Source organism: Hemibagrus wyckioides, linkage group LG16 (genome assembly GCF_019097595.1).
Source record: "Hemibagrus wyckioides isolate EC202008001 linkage group LG16, SWU_Hwy_1.0, whole genome shotgun sequence".
Taxonomy (NCBI): Eukaryota; Metazoa; Chordata; class Actinopteri; order Siluriformes; family Bagridae; genus Hemibagrus; species Hemibagrus wyckioides.
Window position 1 is genome coordinate 18,869,929 of NC_080725.1, and position 13,069 is coordinate 18,882,997.

Genomic DNA, 13,069 nt, shown 5'->3' on the forward strand with positions numbered 1-13,069 from the left:
GTTTTGTTATTGTTGTATGCAATACTTACAGTACCTTTTGTAGCAACCTAGTGAATATACTGACCAGTTTTTAGTATCTGTGGAATTAAGAGCTTTTAGAATGTTACAAAACCTATAGAAATTAAACAACTGAATTGACAAAAAAGACAGGTATAATCATTTTCATTTTTAATTTAACACTCCTACCACCCCCAACAAAAAAGTACAGGTACATCTCAAAAAATTATCATGAAAAAGGTCAATATTTTTTATCACTCAGATCAGAAAGTGAAACCCATATATTATATAGATTCATCACACATAGAGTGAAATATTTCAAGCCTTTATTTCTTGAAATTGTGATGATTATGGCTTACAGATAAGGAAAACCCAAAATTCTGTGTCTCAGAAAATTAGAATATTACATAAGATCAATAAAAAAGGATATTTCAAAGAGAAATTGAAATTGAAGGAGTTGGCAAATATTAAAGTGAATTTTTGTGTTATGCTTCACTTATATTTCAGTAAATGAGATTAAAAAGTATCAAGTAACATAATTAAGCACTAAAGTATGCTAAGCTAATTGTTCAAGTGGAAGTGTGTCAAGACTTTGATCTACAGAAGATTGTCAGTTCAAATCCCAGCACAGTGCCAAACTGCCATGGTTCTTAACCTTAATCCTCACTTGTTCATTTGTACCCTACCTCAACTGTAGGTAGCTATGGATAATAGTCAAATAAGTAAATTCCACAGTTTCAGCCACATTGGCTTAACTACTAGAAACTGTCTACTAGTTGCTCGAAGATGTGGTCAAATCTCTGGCTTCTGATATATTGTGTGCATCTGCAAAAGATCAGAATGTTAGTGTCAGTGAGTATCGTAAATTAGGACACTGGTCACTTACTTGAAGTTCTTTGTTGGAATTGTTTATAACAACCATAACATAATACTGGATATAACACACAGCACAATGATTGTGTTGTGTGTTATGTTGTATTTATTGTCAAAATTACTTAACAGCGTAAACTGTACATTCTAATCTCACATCCTTCAGTTCAGGTACTATACGTACTTCTCTTCCGTAACTTTTGAATGAAAGGAAATCCCCCTGAGGATGATCCTGCGTTTGTACTCTGTAATATAGACACATCAGTCATCAATGTGAAATAATTCGTTTTGAAAGTAGAATAAATATGAATAAATGCCATGTCTGTACGTCACAACAATATAAGAAATGTTTACCCTGGTGTTATTAGAGCTAAGATTTGTAAGTGACAACTTTTCTGATAGTGCTTCTCGGACCTGCAAATGGCAATATCAAAGTATTAGTTATGTTTGTTTCTGTGTTTGAGTGAAGAGTTGTGTGGTGTTTAAAAGCACCTGTACCTTAGGATCCATTAATGTTCCAAACACCAAAATAAAGAAACCCTTTGAAGAGAAAAAGAGAAATGAGATATCTATTTATGGATTTACTATACAGTATTAAGGATGTTACAAATAAAATGCTAGCTGCCTTATATTTAATGTGTGGTATTGCAGTTGTAGAGAAAATTAGATTAAAATAAATTTAGTACCTGCAGTGAATTAAGGAATGCGAACACCACATGAACCCCAAAGTCTGATGACACCATGGTCCCAATGCCGAATCCCCACGTTAGACCAAAAAGAGGTGTTAAAATCGCCACACATCTAGCAAGGACTAGTAAGGGATGTTTCTCATTTGGCTGAATGGAAGCATTAACTCCTCTCTTCATCATCTTAAACAGAACCACAATAAGCACCAGGAGGTTTATAGCTACAATCGTCAGAGCAGGAATCACAAATGCCAGGAGGGCCTTCGTTTGGCTCCAGTTCAACCAACAGTTGTAATCTTGTTGAATGTATCCTTTGTTTCCAGCTGTAGATGCCACTGTAATGACAGCTATGATTAACGGGGCTCCATAGCCGACAGTGAAGCCTATGCTCATCATTGCTCCTCTGGTCATTCTGGAAAAGACCATGAGGGTGCGGTAGAGGAGCAAGAGTGCTGACAGCAACATCCAGAAGAAAAGGGCAAGATAAAAGAAGTGCATGAAGAAGGTTGCTGTACTGCAGGGACCCACTTGTGTAACAACAGCTGCTCCAATGATGAAGCATATGTTCGCAATCAGAAGGGAGACAGCGATGTTGACTATGGAGACATGGCGCATGAAGGATGTGTCATTTCTTCTCACTGACTTCCATATGATGAATTCAATGATGAGGCACAAAACCAAGCTGCCCATTGAAATGCCAACACCAATGTATGTTATAATGTCTAAGGCCTTGTTATTTGGGGAAAATGGTGACATCAGTATTGAAAAAGAGGTTGTGTGATTGCACTCACACGTATATGATCCAGATTCATTTGTTAATTTCTTTAACTGACATCCAGTCGAGTCCCATCCACCAGTACCATTCAGAAGACTAAAGTTCCAAAAGACACACTGAGGGTTTCCCAGTGTCTTATTTTTAATTGTAAAAGAAAGGGAGATATTGTTAATTGTTGAGGTTGTCTGAATCACAGCTACATCTCCATTAATTTTGGTGTCGGTCTGGCTGTTGTCATTGTAGGTCAGCTTTCGAACAGGTAACATGTTGTGAAGAACTGAAGAAATTATGACGGTGAGGGATGTCTGTGTAGTAATTGTTGGAATATTTATTTGAGTAGAATTTTTGCCAAACATTCCAATAAAGCTGTTAGAAATGTTACTGTATTTTTGGAGAGAGGTGTGATTTGTTGATATGTTGAAACTTCCATCACGGAGTCTGCGTGCAATTTTCTCAGTAGAGTTCAGAAGTTCAGAACTCTTTGCCATAGTTGTACTGTTTTTGTTTAAATGCACCCATACATCCTGTGCATCATTTGATCCAATGACATCCAATGTTTTGAAAAAATCCTTAAAATTAAAATATTCATTAAATGCATCACATCTTAAAATGTATGAAGACAAATGTAAACAAAATCACTAAAAAGAAAAGAATTTCTTCAATTAGCAGCAAATGCAATTGAATTATAAAACACAACAGTTAAAATGGAAATATACTTACTGTCATTATCTCTTCGCTAACAGTAATTGTTTGTGAGATATCAGCAATGACTTTCAGCAAATCAACAATTGTTAATATGGTTGCAGAAGAGTTTGTTATCTCGGAAGCTTTCTCAATAGCAGCACTGCTTACATTTTGTACAAATTCTGGAAGGTCTGTGATTAATAAATTCTATGGACCAAGAATATGAAAAGCAGTTTAGCATCACATCACTCAGATATTTTCAACATTATTTTAATGGAAATAATATAATGTGTAAATAAAATCACATTACCTCAGATCTGTCTTTCAAATATTTAATGACTCGCGTGACGCAGTTGTCATCTGTAACAATCCAGTAACCCAATGCATTACACTGAGCTATTTGATAACCAATCATGTCTCCATAACAGTCACCAGTTTTTATCTGATCCACATCTCCAGCACCAAATGCATTGTTAGAGCTATTGTCAGAGCAGGCAAATGCTGAAGGAAAAAAAATATGAAACACAACAAGTCTTTCCTTAGAAATTAAAAAGAAAAATACATACATTTACATTTGCAAATAGATTTTCTTCACTCTATACGATAATTATAAGCTATCAAGCTATTAAATGTATGAGTTATTTGATTATGTGGTGATGAGCAGGGTGTGTATGTGTCTGTGTGTAAGTGCTCTGTAAGTATTACTGTTAATAACCACTGTATGCATAATAAGATCAAGCCCCAGTACCATCAAGCTGCCCCTGTTGAGCCCCTGACCAAAGCCCTTAACCCTCCCTGCTCTAGGGGTGCTGCACCAGCCCTGACCCTAACCTTCAGAGATGGGATATTTGAGCAGGCAAATGCTAAATGATCAAAAAATATGAGACACAAGTCCTTCCTTAGAGATTAAAAACAAAAATATATTCAATTACAATTTCTTCACCTTATACAAGGTATTGTGTTGTTTAATAAAGTTATGAGCTATTTGACATTCTATCTGTTTATTATATTATGATGAGCAGGATGTGTATGTGTCTGTGTGTAAGTACTCTCTAAGTATTACTGTTAATAACCACTGTAGGCATTATACTATCACACAATGTTATATTTGTTTGAAACACTGAGAGGAGTGTAAAGTTAATATGCCGAAGTTATACTTGTGTTATTACAGAAAAATAAAATCATTATCCACACAGTAGTCTTTAAAAAGTGTTCACATGTACATATGATTATGTATATCCTGTAGGGGATCAAGTTATTAAATAAAAATAATAATAAAATAAATAGGAATAAAAACATTAAATAAAATTAACAAGAATTTGGCAGAAACCCTTATCCAGGGCTATTTACATAATTTACATTTGAGTATTAAGGGCCTTGCTCAAGGGCCCAGCAGTAGCATCCACTGGTTTAGCCACTGTATTATTGCTAATTAAGTAAGGAATGACTTAGGACACACTGTAAAACATGATAGCCGAATTAAGTTATTGTCAACTCCACCAGACACCATCCATCCGGGCCACCAGAGGGAACCCTCGCCAGAGTTCTGATCACCTCCAGGTTAAGGGTGATTTCCGGGTCAAGAATGACTTCCTGGTTTTTAGACATTTTAAGCCACGCTCACGCTAACTTCAGTGCGAAGTATTGTTAGCCCCATTTAGTATCAAGCCGTTGTTCCATTGCTCCAGTTGAGAAAATTGCGGTTAAAGTGCAGTATACAGTCAGTTCAAGTTCTTATTTTTAGCAAGCCTTTTACTCTTTGTTTGATTAGATGGTTTGGCCTATTTCTGTACATTGTTTCACAAGTTCTCATCTAGCCCATGATGTGTTGTTTGCTAATCACTTGACCTGTACCTGTTTCTAGACCATGACCTTGCCTGTAATTTGGGATTTGTTGTTGTGTTCTCATTAACACTGCCTTAGTTGGATCTGCATATGTGTCTCTATCCTGACTGGCATGATGTGGACTGATTTGAAGGAGAGTTACTGTTATTTCTTTCAACTTTTGGGCAGTGGTGGGTCAATAGCTTAAGATTCTAGGTTGTTGATCAAAAGATCAGGGTTCAAGCCTCAGCACCATCAAGCTGCCCCTGTTGAGCCCCTGAGCTATGCCCTTAACCTTTCCTCCTCCAGGGTTGTTGCACCAGCCATGACCCCAACCACCAGAGTGATGTAATGAAAAGATTTCTACTGGGCTGTAATATAATGTGTGGCAGTAACAAAGGCTTCATCTTCTTCAACTGTAAGTTAGCATGCATTCACAGGAACAATGAGGAAAATGGACAGGAAATTCACACAAATCATGATTTCTCACTTTTGTTGACTGCAGATACATTGAAGCTCTTGGAGTAATCACTTTCAGTGAGTTTACATGTGATTTTCACCTGTAGGTCACTCGCTCGACATTCATTTTCAGTAATTCTGTAGTCACAGTATATGCAGCCATTTTCTTGCACTGTACAAAGCAATGTAAGCAAATTAGCTTGTTAAACATTATGAAATGCTGGAACGTGAATATACATTTTGTCTGTTCATGACCCTCATCAGTTATAAAAAGAGTATGACCTGCTTTACTGCAACTCTCACTGGATGATGTGATCCATGTCACATTATAGCTCTGCTGCACACAACACTGTAGTCTTTCTGTCATGTTCTTACATGTTACAACTTTGGAAATGTTTACTTGGATATTGGGATCTGGAATCATAATGCCTTGCCAGATAATGTAAGGCACTGAGTTCTCTGTTGTTCTGCATTCATATACACCTGATAAGACAAAAAAGAGAAAAGAAATACAGTTTGAGCCATATTATTTCCCTTTTTAAATAAATGTATCATCAACAAACAACACATTAAGAAAAAATGCCTAATGAATATTGAAATAGCATGTGAATTGTGCTTAGATTTTATTTGGATTATATTTTAACACTCAACACAGAATAAACCACAAAGTTGCAGAAGTATGAAAATCATGTTTTACAAGAGCATTTATGTGATTAAAGTATTATGAATTATTTATAAATATTCACACTAATCATGTGTTAGTAGGAACATGGTAACAGGAATCATTTTTTGTAACTTACCACTGTCATTAGGAGTAGTGTTTTTCACAACGAGTGTAGTTTTATTAGTTTTATCAATTATATACTTATTCGACGCTTCTAGTTCGTTCCCATCCTTTATCCATATTATGCTGTCATTTGTCGTTTTACAAGTTAGTGACAGATCGTTCTGAGGATATACTTGGCTTTTGCTTTCATACAGCCCATCTTTAACTGAAACACAGAGCCAGCAACATTTCTAAGGTTTTATCATTACTTTTCATTTCATTTCAGAGACATGTCAGCCACTGTGTTATAACCTGATACAAGTGACACTGATAAAATGCATGACTTCGCAGTCTGGGTTAGAAAGGAATCTGCCACACCATTTTGTGTATATTTGGTTTGGCAGTGGTCGGTGCTATTATGCATAGTCTCACATAAATCCAAAATAATACAAGTTAGAATATTTTTTACCAGTTGTCAAATAATCTTATGTAGGTGAAAAATACGTCAAAAATTTTGGCAATTTTGACAGATTTACAAAAACAAAAATGCAAAAGCAAAACCCCTACCAGTTCTACTGAATGCATCATTGCTTATGTTAAATCCCTGTTCTTGTAGACTGACAACTACTTGCTGGTTTGCTGATACCAAATCAAGGTTATCACTTGTTGCATTTATACTGAAATCTGCAATCACACTGCCAGGCCTGTTAAAAACATAGGATTTTTTAAAATGTGGATCAGGGCAGTAAATATGTGTTTAAACAAGAGGTATTGCAAAAATAAATAAAGAAATAATAATATTAACCTCACCTGAAACCAGTTACAGTTGCAGAATTGGTCTTGTAGGCAGATATACTACTGTAAACTATGTTAATCTTAAAAAAATAAATAAATAAATAAAATATTAATTTTACAATAACTACCAATAATAATAATAATAATAATAATAATAGCATATAAGAAAAAAATTGTGTTAATATGTGTAAAACTTACTGAATTCCCAATGGTTTTTGTATATTGTTTGTACTTCTCACTAGAGATGGTGACAAGATCCAAGTCAAAATCTTCATTTATTTTCAGAGAGAAAGTTACGATATGGTTCATAACTTGAAAAAAAAAAACAACAACAAGCAATATATGATATAAAACTTGTTAGAAGAATGAATTAATTATAAACAGTTTATCATGTTGTACAATGATTCATGAGCATATGAGGAGCCTATTTTTATTTTTATTTTTTTAGAATTGTTCTCTGTATTGTAGTACATTTCCTATAAAACAACAGAGAAATGTAAAATATTACTCAAAGTGTTTTAGTAATCAGACCTGCTTTCATAAAGGTCAAAACAAACATGTCTGTCTTGAAGTTCTGGTTAATAATGTAATGGTTAATAATTAATGGAAACATTTTCAAAGGTTCTCTTGCAGTGCTGTTGGCATAAAGGTCATGAACATCTGCTATATTTCTTATTCAAGTTCTGATAATAAGTCTAGTTCTGATAATTATTCTATTGTTTTAACAAGGAATTATTTTGCTACAGGTTTCTTATTATTAAGGTTTTAGTAAGGTTTTCTAGAATAGGTGTCTTGTCCAGGCAAAGATTGTATGCTACAGATATATCTAATGGGCTCAGTTTAGCATCCAATCAATTTCATTTAACATCAAGTTCATTACTGCAAAAAAAAAAAGAAAGAAAGAAAATCAAGAATCTGAATATAATCTGTGTGGTTAAATAGGGACAAGCCACTCAGCTGCAGTGTGGAACCTGACTTCAGGTTTTTTTAATTGGCTCCTCCTTTTTTTCCCTAAATTTGTCAATATACAAAAGTCTCATACAAAACGAGGTCTCCTTAAAGAAATGAACTTTATGTTAATGTTGAGGTTAGTTACATTAATTCGCATGGATTTTGTTTTAGGAATCGGCTAGAAACTCTATTTTACAGACACACTGCGGCATTTTAATGTGTACAAAACTCATACAAATGTTTTCATTTAAACTATTTTCCAATTTCTTATGTGTAACTCTGACTCCTAGGCAATAATATCGGCAATATGAAGTTTTAGTCTGATTATCAGTGGTGATCAGATATTCAACAGAATGCAGTTTCACAAACCTGTTGCATTAACTGAAAAAGAGAAATAAAAAAAAAATGATTAAGCAAATGTTTAAACTTTGTGATGGTTATTACAATGTGTTGCAGTTTGTTTGGGCTTTTTACCTGTTGTGTTTGTATCTAACACAATGTCTGTTGTGTTATCTGTGAAGTGAAAACAATAGCATTAATAAAGTAACTATTCATTATGATTTATTAAAACCAGAAGCTTCAATGCTTTTCTCATCAAAAAAAAAAAAAAATATTGTCGTATGCTAATCATTTTAATTAACAGGGAAGTTAAATATTATATTATATGCTGGAATTCATATATACTAGTCTGCTCACTGCTTGATTGTGGTTGAGATGTGTTTCCATCTTTTGGAATAGGGTTGATGCAGCCACACGAGCCATTGGCCATGTAAACACAGGAGCTATATAGTACGCATTTTTCACACGGCCACAAATACTGATCCCCACACATGCACTGATATTCAGTACCATTCAAAAGACACACTGTGGAAGAGAAAGACAATGCAGGAATACATCTCTCTGTATTAATAATTTGAAATATACTGTATGTTACCTATATGACAGTCTCATAAACTGAACCACTTGTTACCTGAAGTGATGTTGATTTCAGTGACATTCATTTGACTGTTTATTAAGGGTAAACTGAGTGACTCCAAACGATTCCTCAAGAGATTAAGTGTTACTTTGTTCATTGTGTCAATGGTCATCTCCACCAGATATTCAGTTAGAGGCTCTAGAAGAAAGAAGGTGAATGGACATTATTAATTAATTATTGCATTATTTGAAAAGAGAAACATTAAATCAGGAAATGTGTGTCCAAAGATCCAAAGTTCACAAAGCTAAATCACCTCAGCATCACCCTCAGTAAATACACAAATAACACTGTCCAGGTAAATACGTACATATGATTAATAGATCAGAGATAATTGTCTAAAATTAGAAAATGTATTTACTAGCAATGTGAATAAAATATGTGCAAACTGTTGTTAAGTAAACAATAATATGTTGAGTACAATTAAAGTCTAAATAGATCTTTAACCTTTAGAGTCGTGTTGATCTTCAGGAAATGTAATGGATCGAAATCCTACCTGCAGTTGAGGGAGCTGAAATTGTGGAGTGTGTGGTTTTGGAGTTTATGATCGCGAGAGCTGTAGTTGTGGTGTTTCTGTTTGAGGATGTTGTCGTAGTGGATTTTGTAGTTGAAGGAGTTTTAGTTGTGGTGTTTCTGTTTGAGGATGTTGTCGTAGTGGATTTTGTAGTTGAAGGAGCTTTAGTTGTGGAGTTTGTAGTTGTGGAGTTTGTAGTTGTGGAGTTTGCGGTTGTGGAGTTTGTGGTTGTGGAGTTTGCGGTTGTGGAGTTTGTGGTTGTGGAGTTTGTGGTTGTGGAGTTTGCGGTTGTGGAGTTTGTGGTTGTGGAGTTTGAAGTTGTGGAGTTTCTGTTTGAGGGAGCTATAGTTGTGGAGTTTGTGGTCTTGGCAGCTGTGGTTGTGGTTGCGGTGGTGGTGGTGGTTGTGGTTAATACTGTAATGGTCAAACAAAACAAAACTTATTTCTAGACTCTAAAAACAGAAATTGCCAATTGTGTTTAATTTCATTATTTTTAAAATAATGAAGGATGTTATGATTAAAGATTACCATCTCTTTTTTGTCTTATATGATCCAGATAGAACATTTTCTTAGAGTACTGTAAACACATTTGGACATGGTCAGAGAGAAAAGAAATTACACATTAATATTTTACTGCAATTTTATGCAACAATAATTTGTAGAGAACACTTTCTATTTAAAGTTAGGTAACCATGGAGTGTTGTCAAATGAATTTAACTGGGAAATTAAATAAAACTGAAACATGAAAAAAAAAAACCCTGAATTTCTAACACTTTGTATTTGAGAATAAAAGGAAGCTGTGACCACTATGAAAAGTACAGAGCAAGGAATCAATAAAGTTAAGGAATAATGATTAATGAGGACAGGAAACAATGACCATAAAAGGAAGTGAAAAGCAAAATTTACAGTATAAGCATATGTACAATTGCACAACAGGGACAGAATGATGGATTTGTGAATGTCACATATACCCAGATCCTTAAAAATGCTATGCATTACTGGTCTAAATCATTACAGCCTTAGTGGAAATTAGGTTACTCTTAAATATAATTTAAACCATTTCAAAATTTTACATGTTGAGAGTACAATTTCAATATGGGAAAGTTAGAAATTCAAGTAAACAATCCTTTTACCTCTTCAAGCGTGTCTGAAACTTGAGGGAGCTTTTGTGAGTTCATCACACATATATGAATGAGCAGCATGGCCACACATCTCAGGAAAAGTTTTGATGCCCTTCCTGTAAAATTAATTTAAGAGATATAAAATGTTCATTTCCAGGATATTTTTATTAAGCAAGCATTAACCTATGGGTCAACAAATATTACCTTAAGTTTATTATTTATCAGCCAAAGACAATTGTTCATAGACCAACAAATAGTTCAAAGACAAAAAAACCCCATAATGAACATGAATTAATAACAAACAAACAAATAAAAGACACAGGGTGCTGTGAGGTGGATTATGATGTGACCTTAATCAGTGAAATTGCCTTTGCCATTCCAGATTCAATTATTTTTCTGTTTATATTGTGGAACATCTCCTAAACAAATTAGTTCCTGTTATCATGTATGGTATAGCAGCTATACATGTGGTAGTGCCTCTCTTTTTAACTTGATGATGATAAGAAGAAGAAGAAGAAGAAGAAAAACGGCAGAGGTATGTTGCTGAGAAACTTGAAAGCCCAATGTTCTCTGACAGTGGAGACTTCTTTAATAAATGCTTAACCTCACCATATCAACAATTAAACATTTTCTTTCCTAAATAACTGGATGAATTTGATTCACTTTTTACCTAACAAGTCCCTTTACATGATTTACTCCAGAAAGAAAGAATTAAAAAAAGACCAATTCATAGTGCACGTAGTAAATGTTTCAGCTTACTCCACTGCCGTTAGCACAATATAAACAGCTCCTCAGCTCAATCATAGCTTCCTCATAAGCCATTATCTATTATCTGTTTAAACAAGTCTGTCAAGTACAGGTAGAAACATATACAACTGCTAATTAATAGAAAGTATGCTGTAGTAAATTATAATACTTAGCATAGTTGCATAATAACTTACCTTTAGTTGGCATGATGTAGAGTCAGGTACTTTGGGTAGTATTACTTCTGTGTCTCTATGCAACATATAATAGGCATTCGACACACTCTGAAATAACATAGTAAAATGTTCATCTACATCACAGGTTTTAGAGGATTTCTATCATACTACTGTGCTTTCATTAACATGTTCAACTTTCAAAAATACCGGCCTCGATTCAGTTCTATAAGGGATTTCATATTGCACTTAAGATCCTTGCTAATTCTTATGAAAGAAGAATACAATATAAAGAAGAATAAAATATAAATGTATATTAGATTTCTTATTTAATTATGCTTGAATGTATAATTATCTAAAATGAGAATAACTCAAGTAACATTTATTGCTAGGTTTAGTGCAACAATCCTAACCACCCCCCCACCCCCCGACTATTCTCGAATTTGCCTTTATAATTTATGCTCGAAACAGTTCTTTGAATTTTTTTTTTTTTTTTTTTAAGTTGTAGTATCAAAAAATACAGAGTAAATTCCTCTGTGATAAATATGTCTGCAGATAACACATAGAATAACACAGAGAATAACAGTGAGAATAAAAGGAAGCTGTGACCACTGCGAAAAGTACAGAGCAAGGAAGCAATAAAGTTAAGGAATAATGATTAATGAGGACAGGAAACAATGACCATAAAAGGAAGTGAAACGCAAAATTTACAGTATAAGCATATGTACAAAGATAACACATAACTTTAGAATATAAAACAAGAATATTCTCTTACTAATAAAGACACAAGAAAACACGTTATCTTCTAACAAATCTAAAAAGGACAGAACATGAATTACGTTATTAAGTTGTCTGCCTTAAAATAACAACTTCTGGATTTTTCTAGTAAGATGAAGGAGTCTTACCTGGGCTTCAACCAGGATAGGTTTATCTCTTTACGATTTAGAAGAATTACTAGTAGCTGATCCACCCAGAAGTCATTAAATTAATCATGATGAGCTCATGACGATACTCGTTTGACTGGTGTGGGATATGTCTAAGCGGGCTTCTTTGTAAGTTTCAACAAAATTGTGTGAACTGTGTGAGGTTCAGAGAAGTAGTCACCAGAATATATACTTTCGATTCTGAATGTTAAAGAATTATATTCAATTGCTGACAGCCTGTATATTTAAAATACATAATGTCTACATAATGCAAAGCAATACACAAGGCAATTTTCTTTCTATATGTTGTTGTCGTTGTTGTTATTATTATTATTTTCATTTGGCTGCCTCCTGTTTGAGGTTGCCACAGCAGATCATCTGATCTACCCTTTTTTTTTTATTATTTTGGTTTTACGCTGGATGCCCTTAATTGTCTTTCTATGTATTATTAACAAATTAAACAGGTGGGATCAGGTGGTGGTTAGTTAAAATATATGAATAAACATATATACAATAAATATACATCTTCTCCAAAAGGCTTAATATAGCAATGACTGTTGAGAATATTTAATCTTAAGGTGTTTACCAATGTACCGTGATGCATATGCAAATAAATGATTGCAGATAATGTGGATTATTATAATGACTAAGGCTAGGCCCGGAAACAGTAAAAACATTAACCCTTCAGGGTCATGAGAGCCACAAGCAAGGCAGGATCAGATTAAATTTGTTTGTTTTTTTTTGTTTTTTTTATTATACATTTATTCATCCATCATTTATATCGAGGGAAGTTGTAGCTCTGTGGTTAAGGTAT

The 13,069-nt window shown here is 34.1% G+C and overlaps 1 protein-coding gene across 3 annotated transcripts; it reads right to left on the reverse strand.

The window, feature by feature from the left end:
• Positions 1-167: 167 nt before the first annotated feature.
• On the reverse strand, positions 168-12,369 carry LOC131367193 (adhesion G protein-coupled receptor F5-like). Of its 3 annotated transcripts, none has more exons than XM_058412466.1 (22): positions 12,238-12,369; positions 11,357-11,443; positions 10,428-10,531; positions 9,823-9,871; positions 9,277-9,708; positions 8,778-8,921; positions 8,504-8,671; positions 8,282-8,320; positions 8,177-8,188; positions 7,055-7,167; positions 6,872-6,936; positions 6,629-6,765; positions 6,096-6,287; positions 5,578-5,778; positions 5,327-5,467; positions 3,323-3,513; positions 3,049-3,219; positions 1,554-2,897; positions 1,366-1,407; positions 1,222-1,281; positions 1,052-1,112; positions 168-822 (listed from the first exon to the last, which is right to left on the reverse strand). In XM_058412466.1, exons 2-22 carry the CDS (start codon positions 11,367-11,369, stop codon positions 770-772), a joined length of 3,732 nt encoding a protein of 1,243 aa, XP_058268449.1. In that variant the 5' UTR covers positions 11,370-11,443; positions 12,238-12,369; the 3' UTR covers positions 168-769. The 3 variants fall into 3 exon arrangements, with proteins under 3 accessions (XP_058268449.1, XP_058268450.1, XP_058268451.1); XM_058412467.1 differs by lacking the exon at positions 12,238-12,369 and adding an exon at positions 12,108-12,201; XM_058412468.1 differs by lacking the exon at positions 8,177-8,188.
• Between the last annotated feature and the right edge of the window lie 700 nt (positions 12,370-13,069).